The sequence below is a fragment of the Pelophylax lessonae genome, assembly GCF_965119305.1.
Source record: "Pelophylax lessonae genome assembly, chromosome: 4".
In the NCBI taxonomy this organism is placed as follows: domain Eukaryota; kingdom Metazoa; phylum Chordata; class Amphibia; order Anura; family Ranidae; genus Pelophylax; species Pelophylax lessonae.
The window spans coordinates 652,134,800-652,150,706 of NC_138771.1; the positions used below are offsets into that span (position 1 = coordinate 652,134,800).

At 44.2% G+C, this 15,907-nt stretch overlaps 1 protein-coding gene across 4 annotated transcripts in view; it reads left to right on the forward strand.

Annotated features, from left to right (window-relative positions):
* LOC309554191 (alpha-N-acetylneuraminide alpha-2,8-sialyltransferase-like) overlaps positions 1–15,907 on the forward strand; it is a 213,407-nt gene that overhangs the window by 68,112 nt on the left and 129,388 nt on the right. For 2 of the 4 annotated variants that reach the window (XM_082255822.1, XM_082255824.1), the window contains one exon: positions 8,838–9,704. The exons of the other annotated variants lie outside the window; for them this stretch is intronic. In XM_082255822.1, coding sequence (XP_082111948.1) covers positions 8,838–9,297 — 460 coding nt within the window. In that variant the 3' untranslated portion in view covers positions 9,298–9,704. Of the gene's footprint in view, positions 1–8,837; positions 9,705–15,907 lie in introns of those variants that run through there. 4 annotated transcript variants of the gene reach the window in all.

Genomic DNA, 15,907 nt, shown 5'->3' on the forward strand with positions numbered 1-15,907 from the left:
TGCGACTCAGCATTGTGCATCTGACCGGGCTGTGCGACTCAGCGTTGTGCATCTGACTGGGCTGTGCGACTCGGTGTTGTGCATCTGACCGGGCTGTGCGACTTAGGGTTGTGCGTCTGACCGGGCTGTGCGACTTAGTGTTGTGCGTCTGACTGGGCTGTGCGACTTAGTGTTGTGCGTCTGACCTGGCTGTGCGACTGAGGGTTGTGCGTCTGACCGGGCGGTGCGACTCAGTGTTGTGCGTCTGACCTGGCTGTGAGATTGTGAGTGTTGTGCAACTGAGTGTCAAGCGAGTGTAGCGGAACACCAGAGGGTGAGAAGGTAGCGTTAGGAAGCCAGGAAATAGCCACATAGGATAGGCTTAAATCGCTGAATCCCCATTAAGATTAGATTAGTAGGTACAATGCCCGGCGGGTGTGGAGATGCGACTCGGTGTACATCTTGTGATATGTATGCGTTCCTCAGACATGTGATCGAGGGCGAATACAAATGTGCAAAATGTAAGCACGTTGCTTCCCTGGAAGCTCAGGTCCTGAATCTAGGGAAGCAACTGGCAACACTGAGACGAATGTCCATGCCGGAGGAGAGCCAGGATCGTACCAGTCAGGTGCAGGCAGGGGTCTGCACAGAGGTGGGCGGAGTATCGGAGGAGCAGGCATCAGAGCAGTTTAGAGGGGTGACAGTTAGGAGGGGTAGAAGGGGACAAGGCAAGGAGGCTGATCCTGGGCTGGAGCACCCCAATAGATACGCCCCGTTGTGTGATGTTGGGGAAACCAGTCAGGGACCAGCATTGCTGGAGCAGAGCGACGCCCCTAGCAGCCAGGGGAAGAACTCCTCCAGTGAGGCTGGGAGAAAGGGAAAGGAAAGACAGGTGCTGGTGGTAGGGGACTCAATTATTAGAAGGGCAGACAGTGTAATCTGTGACATAGACCGTGTGCGCCGAACAGTCTGTTGTTTGCCGGGCGCTCGGGTTCGGCACATAGCGGATCGGGTGGACAGATTATTGGGTGGGGCTGGGGAAGACCCAGCTGTCATGGTACACGTGGGTACCAATGACATAGGCAGAGGAAGACGGAGAGTCCTAAACGATTTCAGGGACTTAGGCGCTAAGTTGAGGACTAGGACCTCCAAGGTAATATTTTCCGAAATACTACCTGTACCTCGAGCCACACCAGAGAGGCAGCGGGAGATTAGGGAAGTTAACGAGTGGCTGAGGAGCTGGTGTAGTAAGGAGGGTTTCGGGTTCCTGGAGAACTGGGCCGACTTCTCAGTCGGTCACCGGCTCTTTGGTAGGGACGGATTGCACCTAAATGGGGTGGGTGCAGCCGTACTGGGTGCGAGGATGGCCAAAGAGTTAGAGGGGCTTTTAAACTAGGGAATGGGGGGGAGGGTACAGATGTAGAATTAGCCAGTGGGAAGCAAGTTTCAGAGGGCAGAAATGGGGGCATTAGCGATAGGGTGTTCGGAGCTCCTATACCCAGGGTGGGTACGGGGAAAAATCAAGAGAGCAGCCTAAAAACATCAAAAGAGGATAAATATAACCGATCAAAATTACGAGGTTTGTATACCAATGCCAGAAGCCTGGCCAACAAGATGGGAGAACTGGAGCTGCTGATGTTTGAGGAGGACTTAGATTTTGTGGGGATAACTGAGACTTGGTTTGACAGCTCTCATGACTGGATGGCGTCCATTCAGGGGTATTCCCTTTATCGCAGAGATAGAGAAAGTAAAAAAGGGGGAGGGGTATGTTTGTATATTAAGAACAGTATACAGGTAAATATGAGGGATGATATTAATAATGGAGCTATGGACGAGGCAGAATCCCTATGGGTAGAGCTTCAAAGGGAAGGCACGGCGGGGAAGTTAATATTGGGCGTATGCTATAGGCCCCCCAACCAGAGGGAGGAGGGTGAGGCGGACCTCATGTTACAGATAGGATTGGCAGCAAGGATGGGAAATGTCATTATAATGGGGGACTTTAATTATCCAGATATAGACTGGGCAGAAGGAACCGCACACTCAGCCAAGGCTCGGCAGTTCCTAAATGTTTTGCAGGACAATTTCATGGGTCAGATGGTGAATGCACCGACAAGAAACAATGCGGTACTTGACCTACTGATTACCAACAATACAGACCTGATCACGGATATAGAAATACGGGACAACTTAGGGAACAGTGACCATAGGTCAATTGGTTTCATTATTAATTACAGTAATAGGAAACACAAGGGTAATATAAGGATGCTGAATTTCACAAGAGCCAATTTCCCTAAACTGCGCTCGCTGCTAGAAAATATCAAATGGGATAGAACCCTGGGAACAAAGAACACGGAGGAAAAATGGGAGTGCTTCAAGAGCATACTTAACAAGGGAGTGGGCCAGTGCATTCCACAGGGAAATAAATTTAAAAGAGCAAAACTAAACCCTGGGTGGCTAAACTCCAACATTAAAATGTATATTAGAGCTAAAGAAAAGGCCTTCAAAAAATACAAGACTGAGGGGTCATTGGCAGCATTTAAGCATTACAAAGAGTGTAATAAGAAATGTAAAGACGAAATCAGGGCGGCTAAAATAGAACACGAGAGACATATAGCGGAGGAGAGTAAAAAGAACCCCAAGAAGTTCTTTAAGTATATAAACAGTAAGAAAGCCAGGCCAGAGCACATTGGCCCCATAAAAGATGATAAAGGAAAAATAGCCACAGAGGACAGAGAAAAGGCGGAAGTGTTAAATAATTTATTTTCTTCAGTCTTCACAAAGGAATCGGGGGGCTACACGAAACCCGCTTGTAAGGCCGAACTAAATAATACACCTCAGGAAGTGCCGCCATGGCTAACAGAGGATAGACTTAGAGCTAAACTAGAGAAACTTAACATAAATAAATCCCCGGGACCGGATGGCTTGCACCCGAGGGTTCTTAATGAGCTCAGCCAGGTGATTGCCAGACCATTATTCTTGATCTTTAAGGATAGTTTACAGACGGGTATGGTGCCAGCTGATTGGAAAAAAGCCAACGTGGTACCAATATTCAAAAAGGGGCCGAGATATATCCCGGATAACTATAGGCCGGTCAGCCTAACATCTGTAGTCTGCAAAATTTTGGAGGGGATGATAAGGGACCACATACAAGACTTTAGTAATGAAAATGGTATTATAAGTAGAAATCAGCATGGATTCATGAAAAATCGTTCGTGCCAAACCAATCTGTTAACCTTCTACGATGAAGTGAGCTGCCACCTAGATAAAGGTAAGCCTGTGGATGTGGTGTATCTGGACTTTGCAAAGGCCTTTGACACCGTTCCTCACAAACGCTTACTGTACAAACTAAGGAAGGTAGGTATGGATCATAAGGTGAGTACCTGGATAGAGACCTGGCTCCAGGGGAGAGTACAGAGGGTGGTGATTAATGGGGAGTACTCAGATTGGGCGGGTGTGGAAAGTGGGGTCCCCCAGGGTTCTGTCCTGGGACCAATCCTGTTTAATTTATTCATAAATGATCTAGAGGAGGGGATATCTAGTACAATCTCAGTATTTGCAGATGATACTAAATTAGGCATGCCAATATCTTCTATGCAGGATGTGGAAATCTTGCAAGCAGACCTGAACAAAATAACGGGGTGGGCAACCACATGGCAGATGAGGTTTAATGTAGAAAAATGTAAAGTAATGCACTTGGGTGCCAGAAACCAGAAAGCAAGCTATTCACTAGGGGGTGAACCTCTGGGTGAGTCTAGGATGGAAAAGGACTTGGGGGTACTGGTAGACAACAGGCTTGGCAGTGGCATGCAATGCCAAGCCGCCGCAAGCAAAGCCAACAGAATACTGGGATGTATAAAAAAGGGGATTCACTCCAGAAATAAAGAGATTATTCTCCCGCTCTACAAGACTCTGGTCCGGCCACATCTGGAGTATGCTGTCCAGTTCTGGGCACCGGTCCGCAGGAAGGATGTGCTGGAACTGGAGAAAGTCCAGAGGAGGGCAACAAAAATAATTAGGGGAATGGAGGCCATCAGCTATGAGGAAAGGCTACAAGCACTGAACCTATTCTCTCTGGAGAAGAGACGTTTGAGAGGGGATATGATATCAATGTACAAATACTGTACTGGCGACCCTAGCATAAGGAACAAACTATTCAGAGAAAGGGAATACAATAAGACACGTGGCCACTCACTAAAACTTGAGGAAAGGCGGTTTAACCTTAAAGTGCGTAGGGGGTTCTTCACTGTAAGAGCGGTAAGGATGTGGAATTCTCTTCCACAAGCAGTCGTATCAGCGGGGAGCATAGATAGTTTCAAAAAACTATTAGATGTACACCTTAAAGACCACAACATACAGGGGTACACAATGTACGGTTAAAAGCAAACACACACACGCATCATGGGTTGAACTGGATGGACTTGTGTCTTTTTTCAACCTCACTAACTATGTAACTATGTAACTATGTAACTGCTCATTTAGAAATTATGTTTTTTACAAACTTTGTTTTTATTGATACATGTCCCCCAGGGCAGTGCCCAGATCCTTGTACCCTTTGTATGCCCAATAACTTGCATCTAAATCATCAAAATGGCCACTTTTGATTTTTTTTTTTTTGGGGCTTGGGTTTGGGTCCCATAGACCTCAATAGGGTTTGTTGTTCAGCGCTGAACTTTTGCAGTGTTCGGAAGTTCTGGCGCGAACCGAACAAGGGATCTTTTGGCCCATCTCTACTGGTGAGTCATCCTAGATTACCCGCTATTATTTTTGCTTGTTTGAATAAAATAGTTTTGGGTTGGTGACCTACAGGTAAACTTTGTTCCTTCCCACATACATACACATACTCTCAAGTCTTAGACATCCCTACTCTAAGAGTCCTTTAAACACTACAGAAGGAAGTTAGAGCACTGACAAGCTGTGCACCATGAAGTTTGCACAATTTGTGTATTCAGTTCAGTGATCAGAGTGAGGGGGGCAGAACTATACATTGTACAACATAGCATATTGGGTGAAGAATTTAGGACTATGGGGTCAATTCACTTTGAGTTACATAACGATTGAAAAAATGTGGAAAAATAACACATGCAGGACATCTTTTTCAAATGTGCAATTCACCAAGAATTTTGCGGTAAATAACTTAATAAAGAGTCTGTAATGAGGTAATTACAGATGCGTTTGATGCGAAGTTTAGGAGTGGGCGGTAGCTGGTCGTTAAGGCCAGGAAAGTCCTTAACAACCGATGACTCATCAGCTGTCAGCAGGTTTCTCACTGATAGCTGAATGTAAACAAAAGAATTGTCGGCAATAAAATATGAGAAAAAAACAATGTGAGGCCCTGCCCCAATCCATACCAGGCCTTTCGGTCTGGTATGGATTTTAAGAGGAATCCCATGTCAAAATAAAAAACGGGATGGGGTTCCCATCAAATCTATACCAGACCATCATCCAAGCATGCAGCCTGGCAGGCCGGGGAACGGGGGGGGGGGGGGCCCTCGCTCATTCCCTCCTTGGTCATACCAGGCCACATGCCCTCAACATGGGGGAGTGCTTTGGGGCAGGGGGACTCTGCCTCCCCAAAGCACCTTGTCCCCTTGCTGATGGGGACAAGGGCCACTTCCCCCACAACCCTGGCCGGTGGTTGTGGGGGGTCTGCGGGCAGGGGGTTTACTGAAATCTGGAAACCCCCTTTAACAAAGGGACCCCCAGATCTTGGCCTTCCCCCTATGAGAATGAGTATAGACAGTAGGCAGTTTTTGACGATTGCTTTATTTCAAAAACAAAAATAAAAAAATCCCCCGGTGTACATCCAGCATCAATCATGATGCCTGCCGCCACCACTGACATGAAAAGAAAACACCTCCGCTCCCGAGAAATGCTCCCACCATCTGACATCTCTACCATCTGACAGTTCCTAAATAAATAAGGAGTGTGGTTACCCAATGATGTTACCTTGTGACACCATCAACCGAAAGCATGCAGTTCAATGACGTCACTTAGTTATTTAAGAACTGTCAGAGTAGGCGGAGCTGTCAGATGAGCCTTCGTCAGGTTCTGACCTTTTTTTTTTCTGGGGTCGGCAGTGGCAGAGGGCATCGTGATTGACGCTGGATCTACACCGGAGGACATTTTCTTTTTTAATTTTTGTTTTTTAAATACAGGACTTGTCAAAAAATTGGCTACTGACTTTTTTTTTTTACACTACACTTTTTCTTTTTTTGGTGAATGAGTAGGGGAACTCACATTGGGGAGAAAGCGGGATCTTGTGATCAGTGCCTTGATTATCATTGAAAAAATGTGCCCTGTCACAGGAAAGCCAGTTATGTTCTGTCCACCAGACTTTATTCAGTATACTTGTGTTTATGTTGTTTAAAATAACATATTGGGGTTTTCTTGATTTATACAAGTGAGTTATATACAGAGCTCATGCGCCATCTACTGTCCTTTTTTGGTATAGCTCTAGTTCTGCATATAATGTAAACTCGGGATGTGTTTAAATAAAGTTGTTAGGAAGCATAGCATTTTGGGTAGGGAAGTGTATCAGTCACCATTTTCCAGAAGATACAGCAAGGCAACAAGACATGTTCTTATCAATCCCTCACCATCACCCCTGAGAGAGCTTAAAAAATTAGTTCTTGTTAACCCATCCTGCATTATAGATTATTGTTTCTTTGTTGTATACAATATTGTACTGATTGATGTTATTTTTATCAATTTGTAGTTTCACCTGGCTTGTTCTAATAAATTTGAGATCAATGAAATATGGTATCTGAACTTTATGGAGCAGGAAGGTGTAGCTCTGTGTCCTAGAGACAGAACAAGTTATCATTTGTTTACATGTGATGAGTTGTGATTAGACACAGCGGATCACATGGTAAAGGTCCACTGTGATTGACCCTTTACCTCGATCTGCGATCAGCTGTGTCCGAAGGACACAGCGATTACAGAGTGTGCCCGGTGCACACTCTGGGGTAGCATGGCAGGGCAGTGTTCTGGGAGGACGTCAATAGACACTCTCCCAGAAATGGGTGACCATGCTGTAGCCATCATTCGGCTATAGCGTGATCAGCAAGAGTTTAAAGTGTATCTTTAAAAAAAAAAAATTGCGTACAAATACTGTGTCAAATACCAAATTGCAATAATCACCATTTTAGACCCCGTTCACACTGGGGCGACGCTACTTGCCGGGGCGACCTCAGAGCGGCCGTCACGGACTTCATATCATTGAAGTCAATGCAGTTCGCTCCAGGTCGCCCCAAAGAAGCTCCGGACCCTTTTTCTAAGTCGGAGCGACTTGTGTCGCTCCTATTAGAACGGGTCCACAGCTACTCTATGGCAGGCGACCAGTTCGCCTGACAGGTTGCCCCAGTGTGAACGGAGTCTTATTCTCTAGGGTCTCCGTTAAAATATATATATATATATAATGTTTGGGAGTTCTAAGTAATTTTTCTAGCAAAAAATACAGATTTTTACTTGTAAACAAAAAGTGGCAGAAAAGACGGTTTCTTAAGTCATAGCTCCCAACTGTCCCTGATATCGAGGAACTGTCCCCGATTTGAAAAAAAGTCCCTCTGTCCCTCTTTCCTCCTCATTTGTCCCTAATTTTGTTCTGATCTATATAGTTGTATATAAAATGCATTATTTATCTATCAAAACGTGTTTCCCGGTGCTAAATCTTACATCTAATTTCTAAATTGCTGCATTTGTAATTTTCAAAAGCCAATATAAAGGAATAGTAGTGGTAAAAAAAAAAAAAAAAAAAGGACATGTAGGTTTTACTAATACATTTTTTTTGTATAATTCTCCTTAAAGGGGTGTGACAGGGGTGTGTGTCCTATGCCTACATACTTTTTCTAATAGGTGTCCCTTGTTACCATCCCAGAAAGTTGGGAGGTATGCTTGATTGGTTAAAGTGGAACGTCACTCTCTCAATCAACATGGACTATTTCTAATCTTTATGCTGCTAGCATTAGTAAATAGCTAGAAAAGTATATCATATTTACTTGTTTTACACTTTTTTTTAATTTCTTCAGTTACTTCCTGGTTTCCATGCCTCAGCAAATTATGTCGTACATCCCAGGTGTCTTGAGGCAGGGGAGGGAGGGTTCTCAGCTCAGCCAATGCCTGAGACAGATTCCAGGAAGTAAATGATACATAAATCATCTGCCCTTACTAAGATGGCAATGGCCAGAAATGCCAGGGAACATTTTTCAAAATAATTTCTCAGCAAAATAAAGCATGAAGACATGGATGGATGGGGGTGTTTGTTATAAATACTAAAAATAAATGAAATAGGGTTTTTGTTTGTGGTGCCCAGATGCAGTGCAGTTCCACTTTAAAGCGGTTGTATCCCGCTTTTTGACACTTTTACCTACAGGTAAGCCTATAATAAGGCTTACCTGTAGGTACAAATAATATCTCCTAAACCGGCACGGTTTAGGAGATATTTACAGTGCATGCAGCCGCTTGCGCGAGCGGCGCATGCGCTCTGAAGGTCCGGGGGGACCTTCAATTAACTTGCCGGGAGCTTGCCGGAAAAATCATCGCGGCTCCGGCCAATCAGCGCGCTGGAGCCGTCTCTTTCGGCCAATCAGCGCGCCGGAGCCGCCGAACCCGGAAGAGACGACGAGGGATCATGGCAGCGCCCGCATCGATGTCCGGGGGTCCGTGTCGGGGCTTCGTTTTAAGGTAAGTTAAACATAATGGGCTAGTATGCGATGCATACTAGCTCATTATGCCTTTGTCTTGCAGGTTTTTTTTTTTTTTTTTTTTTTAATAGGGTTTACAACCGCTTTAAGTAATTGTATGATCAGATACTACTCGGCTATAGAGCTGTAAACATGTAATTATATCTCCTCTATTAGGTTCAGCAGTCTCATGGAAAGGAGGAAACCATTCAGCACTCGGGTGAAGGAATATGGCTCCACTTTAATCATCCTACCAGCATTCTCTTATGTGCAGAACACAGAGCTCTCCCTTCGGGCACTGTACACCATCAATGACTTTGACTTGAACAGCAGAGCTGTCTTCTTCAACCCAGACTACCTCAGGAACCTGGCAGCTTACTGGAAACATATGGGAATCAAGTCTCTTCGGCTGTCTTCTGGTCTTATGTTAGTGAGTGCAGCCATCGAAATTTGTGATAAAGTGACGCTTTATGGCTTCTGGCCCTTTTCCCAAGACTTGGATGGAGTTCATATTCCTCACCACTATTATGACAATGCTCTACCAACTCCTAAAGTTCACTCCATGCCTGATGAATTTTATCAATTCCTACAAATGCACATTCAAGGGTCTCTACACCTGAACCTGGGACAATGTTAAATGTTCTGTGCAGCACACAAAAACTAGCAAAGGTGTTCCCATTTATTGAACAATAGAAATACAGGAAGTTCATAGTACTGGACTGTTATTTGCACACGGTGACACAATTTAAAATTTTAAGATGTCAGTTTATACATGTTAGGCTGTAGACTTTGACTGTTTTGGCTGTAAGTATAATTGATCAAATCTTGAATGATGCTTTTTTTGGACCCAATTTCACAGATTCTAATGTCTTCAGCCAAAATATTTTTGATTGTTTGGTTTTCCGAAAGGTTTATGGGAACCATGTGACCTCCAAGGGACCAATGAAAGACACTAGAAAAGTTCTCTAGTATAAAAAGTGGACTTCCAAATTTGGATGCACTGTTTTATTTCAGACCCTATCCCTATAGCTAAAGATACGAGACAGGGGTGCAATTGTGATTGGCATCACCCCGATATCCATGGAGTCCGCTGCCAACCTCTTACTCACAAGTGTCCACTCTTTGCTGATAACTTGCTCCTTTTCGTTACCTCACCCTTTATCTTAACCCTGAATATTTTCCAGCTGCTGCAGAACTTTGGTAAATATCGGGTCGTCAACTTTTCCAAACCCCATGGCTTCTAATGTGTCGACCCCCTTATCCTTAGTAGAACACCTCCAGGATCATTTTTCCTTCACGAGGAACTACTCGTTTATCCCATATTTGAGAATCAACTTGGTCGCATCAATTGATCAACATTATAAGACCAATTACCCCCTCCCTTCTCAAGAAATTAGAAGGTGACCTATCACAGTGGTCCCACTTTAGTTTTTACTGGCTAGAAAGAATTAACATGCTCAAGATGATGCTCTTACCCCATATCCTTTGTTTATTTTGGTTGCTTCCCATCCCCATGTGAAATCCCACCTTACCAAATTTCAATCCTCTATCATCCGCTTAGTGTGGGAAAAGATGGGTCACTGTTTCTCTAGTAAGGTGTTATACAGGACCTGTACCCAGGGGAGATTAGTCCTCACTAATTTATAATGGTATTATTAGGCAGCCTAACTATCACAGATCTCAATTATTTATGCAAGGGGAGCCAAACCTGATTGGGTCTCTATGGAAAGACAAGCCTTGCTGCGTCATACCTTGGACTATCTATTGTGGTGCTCCCCAAAGATCTGACCCCTATATTTTCTCTCACTTAGTAGCTTTGTGTGACACTCTGCATAGATCCCCAAATATGGGTCAGAGTTAAGACCACTAGCACATATTTTTAACAATCCTTATTTTTCCCTGGGATGGATATTAACTAGGCTAGCGGTATCCCCGAGCGTGACTCGGGGTAGGAATTTCCTGCTATTATCGTTATCCCCGAGTCACGCTCGGAGTGGATGTGCAGACAGCGCAGCGGAGCGTCTTACCTTATCCTGGCGATCCAGTGATGAGCTCTCATTGCTGTGACCGCCAGCCGAGATCCCCGCCGCTCGTCTGTCGGTAGGAGGACTTCCTAGTTCCGTTCCCTGCAGCAGCAATGCTGCATGGGAGCGGAACTAGGGAGGGAAATTAAAAAAAAAAAAAAACGTTGCACAAAACACAAACACATTTTATATTTTATATATATATATATATATATATATATATATGCATATATGTATATATATATATATATATATATATATATATATATATATATATATATATATATATATATATATACCTATATACACACACACATATATATATATATATATATATATATATATATATAATTATATTATTGATTTGATTATAATTCATGCGTTATATATATATATATATATATACACACACACATATATATATATAATGTATAACGCATGAATTATAATCTAATCAATAATATAATTTTATTATATATATTATATATTCTATAATAAAATTATATTATTGATTTATATTATTGTTTTGGTCAGGTTTAAGTCAGTAATTACTAAGAATTGTAGGCCTATAATACGCCAAATTTCCATGAAATAAATTGTACCGCTTTTGGTACAGAATTCCTGACAGAATCATACCGCCAGGGAGGTTAATGCTTTCCAATGGTGTCTAAATAAAGGACTATTTAGAATAGGTCACCTTTTCAACTCAAATGGCTCCCTATCTTTAAGCACTTGTGTTAGTAAACTAGAGATGCCTTCTTCAGAGAGATTTTGCTTTACCCAATTTTCCCACTTTCTACATTCCATCTGGGTTCATAGGCCAGACCCACCAGGAATCACAACCTGTGAGCATTGGTGCTCCAAAGTCACGGATCAGAGAGGAGGTATCTCTATAATCTTCTTCGCTTTGGCTGACTACACAGATAAACCCCCCTACATGCTAGGGTGGGAAAGAGACCTTGAGATTCATTGGGTCCTGGACACCTGGCATCTCTGTTTCTCCCATTAATTCAAGGGTTTGAATAATTTCTCCTTGATTGAAGTCAACTTAAGAGTCATATCCCGATGGTATATGGCCCCTTGCCACCTGGCTAGATCATACTCTGAAGCCTCTCCCTAGTGTTGCAGGGTCTTTACACCACATTCTGTGGCAATGTCCTAGAATACGGGGGTTTTGGAATCAAAATTTTCACCTGATCTGTAAAATAACTGGGGTTGCACTGAGTCAAACTCCGCAGATAACCCTCCTTAATCAGCGGGTAGACCAGATTCCCAAATGCTCCCAGGCATTGATCTTTTTCATTCTCTTAGGGGCTAAGATCACAATAGCTCATGCTTGTTAGCACCCTTCAGTCTCTTTCACCTCAGCCAAGCGTAAAATGTGGTGGATAATGTCTCAAGAAAAAAATGTGAGTGTAATCCAGAATAACGGAAAGAAATTTGATTTAATCCAGGAACCCTGGGCTTGTTAAATGAAGGTCTCACTGTTGCCCTGATTGGTCATATTTTTTGTCCTACTCCTCTTCACCTGTACTGTCTCTCTCTCTTCTATCTTTATTCCCTTCCCATCCCTTGCTCTTCTCTCCCTTTCTTACTTTAGATTACCCTTTTTGATAGCGGACTTGTTGTTCAATTTTGTACGGATACATACGGTGGCCTTGACCCCTATGAATATCTTATTCTTTTCTCTAAGGGTTGAGCTTTCCCCACCCTCTTTGTTGTTACGGAGATGTGACAACTGCCCCATATGGGGTAATCTTCTCCAAGACTCCTGGTAATACCTCTAGTAGGCTTTACCTCCCTCCTTTTAAATGACTTGTGTATTTATATGATGCATATTTCACAATTAAGGTTTTAGGTCACCCCCTTATTTGGCCTAGGCCTTAGCACAGTTGCCCCAGGGGTGGTCCCCGGAGGCACATTAGCCAGGAAAGGACAACACGCTAGCTTTTCATATTCCTGTAATCTTTTAGCCAGTTCTTGGGAAACAAACTGGTACAGGTGCCTTGTTTATTTATTGCTCAATTGAATTGCTGGGTCTCTCTAGTTCAGGTAATCATTTTGTGCTACTATTGTTAAGGTCTCAAGACCTTTGGTTATTCTCCATTAAATAATTTATTTTTTAATCATGTAACCTTTCTGACGGACAGTTGTTCTTCTTTGGTTTATATCTTGGTACCTCTTTGCATAGCCCTTATGTTTATGCCTTTTCAATAAAAAAAAAAAAATGAAAGTAAAAAGTGGACTACTCTCAGAATTTCTTACTCTTCAGAGTGGCTGAGGGAGAAGGCAATGTAGCTAGAGGTTGTTGGTGATGGTAGTTTAAGTGTAGTAGAATTTAGTGGGGGCCAGAGCATCAGCATTTAATAGAAGTGGGCTATTGGGAGCAGCAGTGAAGTTTGCTGTTAGCATTGCCATTTGTGGAATTAGAAGCTGACACTATGCCCATTGCTCTAGTTACCTTGCCACCCTAAGGCTCCTGCCAGACCCAGACTCTGAGTAGAGTTGGGCTAGCAGTTCAGGTTAAGTAAAAGTTCGGCCCGAACATCGCCACGTTTGCCCATACGGCAAACACCCGAATTTGCAGAGCGCTCGGTGGGATGTTCGCCCGCTGAGCGCCCCGCAATGCACTACACAGTGCATTCTAAGCCCCGATTGGGCAAAGCTTTGCCCAATCAGGGCACAGTGAATATCTGGTTGTTATGGAGTGGGCCAGGAAGCTGGCTGCGGCATCCTTAACAACAGATAAGTCATCAGCTGTTAATGGGCTTCCCTTCTGACAGCTGAATGAAAAAAAAAAACATTGCTGGCAATAGAAAAATGTTTAAAAAACTGTTGTTGGGGTTCCCCTTAAAGTCCATACCAGACCCAAAGGGCAATGCATTCTTTGCATTAGGATAAAAAGCCTTCTGTGTGCAGCAGCCTCCCCAGCACCCCCTAATACTTAGGTCCCATCTCTGTCTAGCAAAGTCCATGAGTTCCTTGGTCGCCTGGAACTCTCCTTCCTGATTGGCTGAGACACAGCCTGAATGAACACACGGAGCAGCTCGGCTCGGGTGCCCCCATAACAAGTTGCCTGCTGTGGGGGCACTCGACAGAGGGGAGGGGCTAGGAGCAGCAACAAGGAACCCGAGAAGAGGAGGACCTGGGCTGCTCTATGCAAAGCCAACTGCACAGAGGTAAGTGTAACAAGTTTTTTATTTAAAAAAAAACAAAATGAGACTTTACAATCACTTTAAGGACGCCGCAACCGGCTTCCCGGCCCACTCCAAAATAAAAAATAAAAAAACAATGTGGACGATTAGGGGAACCCCCACGCTAAGATCTTAAATGGCGTGGGGTCCCCCCCCCCCCAAACCGCACCAGAAATGACGTATAACGTTAGCCGTGAAGGCCGGAATGTCTTTGAAGGCGCCCACAGGGAGGGGTGAAACGTGTTGACATAATTCCGGCCATCACAGCTAATGTTATACGTCATTTCCGCTGTGGTGGAATGCAAGCGGAAGTGCGCTTGGACGCACGCGCTGGGTATAGCGAGGAAGACGTTAGGATCGCTCTCCATTTATTTCCGGGGATATTTGTTATGATGAGCCTGTAATATCTTTTACCAATTGTGAGTGCATTATTTGGAAGCCTTTATTTTTTTAATAAATTTATTAGAACGTACTGCACTATCTGGTTTCTTTCTGTTTTATGCCTGCATTTGAGGAAAGGACATCTTAAAGGGGCCCTAGTCCATACTCACTTGCCAAGCCATTGCAGACCCCTGGTTTCAAGGGGTTTCAAGGGGTGCACGTATTCTGGTAAGTGGATTCACGAGAGGGGAAGAGGGCACCTTTGAATCCACAAGAAACACTCTGATTTTATTTGGAACACGTGTGAACACACTATTGCCAGCACTGACTAATTCGATTTTTTTCACTGGACACTTGCTTAAGTTATCATATATTTATTTTTTTCACTAGACACTTGCTTAAATATTTTATCAGATATATATATTTTTTCACTGGACGCTTGCTTAAATATTTTTTCACTGGACACTTGCTTACATATTATTATAATACATAATTTTTTTACTTGGCACTTTGAATAATTGAACCTGGTTCTATATACCACTGGGATTGGTTATCACATAAGCTCATTTGTATTTCTTCATAGATCTTTATGATCATTGTATTTGTGTCACTATATTTTGATTTATACTGGTTCAGCACCGTGTTATTGGTATATTTATGCAGTTCAGTATGGTTTGCTTTCAACTGCATGTCCATATCCTGGCCCAACTAGCTGCACTTTTCCTGCATTTAATCCAGCGAAAACTTCCTTTACTACTCTGTTGCCCCTAGCAACCTCTCAGAAATTCTCCTCTGTAACTGTCTCTCCTTTTCCAATACTGCCATTACGCTTCCATCTACTTCACAATCTATTAATAGCCCTGCAGTCACTTGCATGATCCGGTGCCTGCTGATCCTGTGCCTGCTGATCCCGTGCCTGCTGATGCATTGCCTGCTACCCAGCCTGCTGATCCAGTGCCTGCTACTCAGCCTGCTGATCCAGTGCCTACTTCCCAGCATGATGATCCAGTGCCTGCTGATCCAGTGCCTGCTGATCCGGTGCCTGCTACCCAGCCTTCTGATCTGATGCCTGCTACCCAGCCCGCTGATCCAGTGCCTACTTCCCAGCATGATGATCTGGTGCCTGCTGATCCAGTGCCTGCTACCCAGCCTGCTGATCTGGTGTCTGCTGATCAGGAGCCTGCTTCACAGCCTGCTGATCCAGTGCCTACTTGCCAGCATGTTGATCCAGTGCCTGCTGATCCGATGCCTGCTGATCCAGTGCCTGCTACCCAGCCTGCTGAGCCAGTGCCTGCTACTCAGCCTGCTGATCTGATGCCTGCTACCCAGCCCGCTGATCCAGTGCCTACTTCCCAGCATGATGATCTAGTGTTTGCTGATCAGGAGCCTGCTTCTCAGCCTGCTGATCCAGTGCCTACTTGCCAGCATGTTGATCCAGTGCCTGCTGATCCGATGCCTGCTGATCCAGTACCTGCTACCCAGCCTGCTGATTCATTGCCTGCTACCCAGCCTGCTGATCCAGTGCCTGCTGATCTGGTGCCTGCTATCCAGCCTGCAGATCCAGTGCCTACTTCTCAGCGTGATGATCTGGTGCCTGCTGATCTGGTGCCTGCTGATCCAGTGCCTGCTGATCCAGTACCTGCTACCC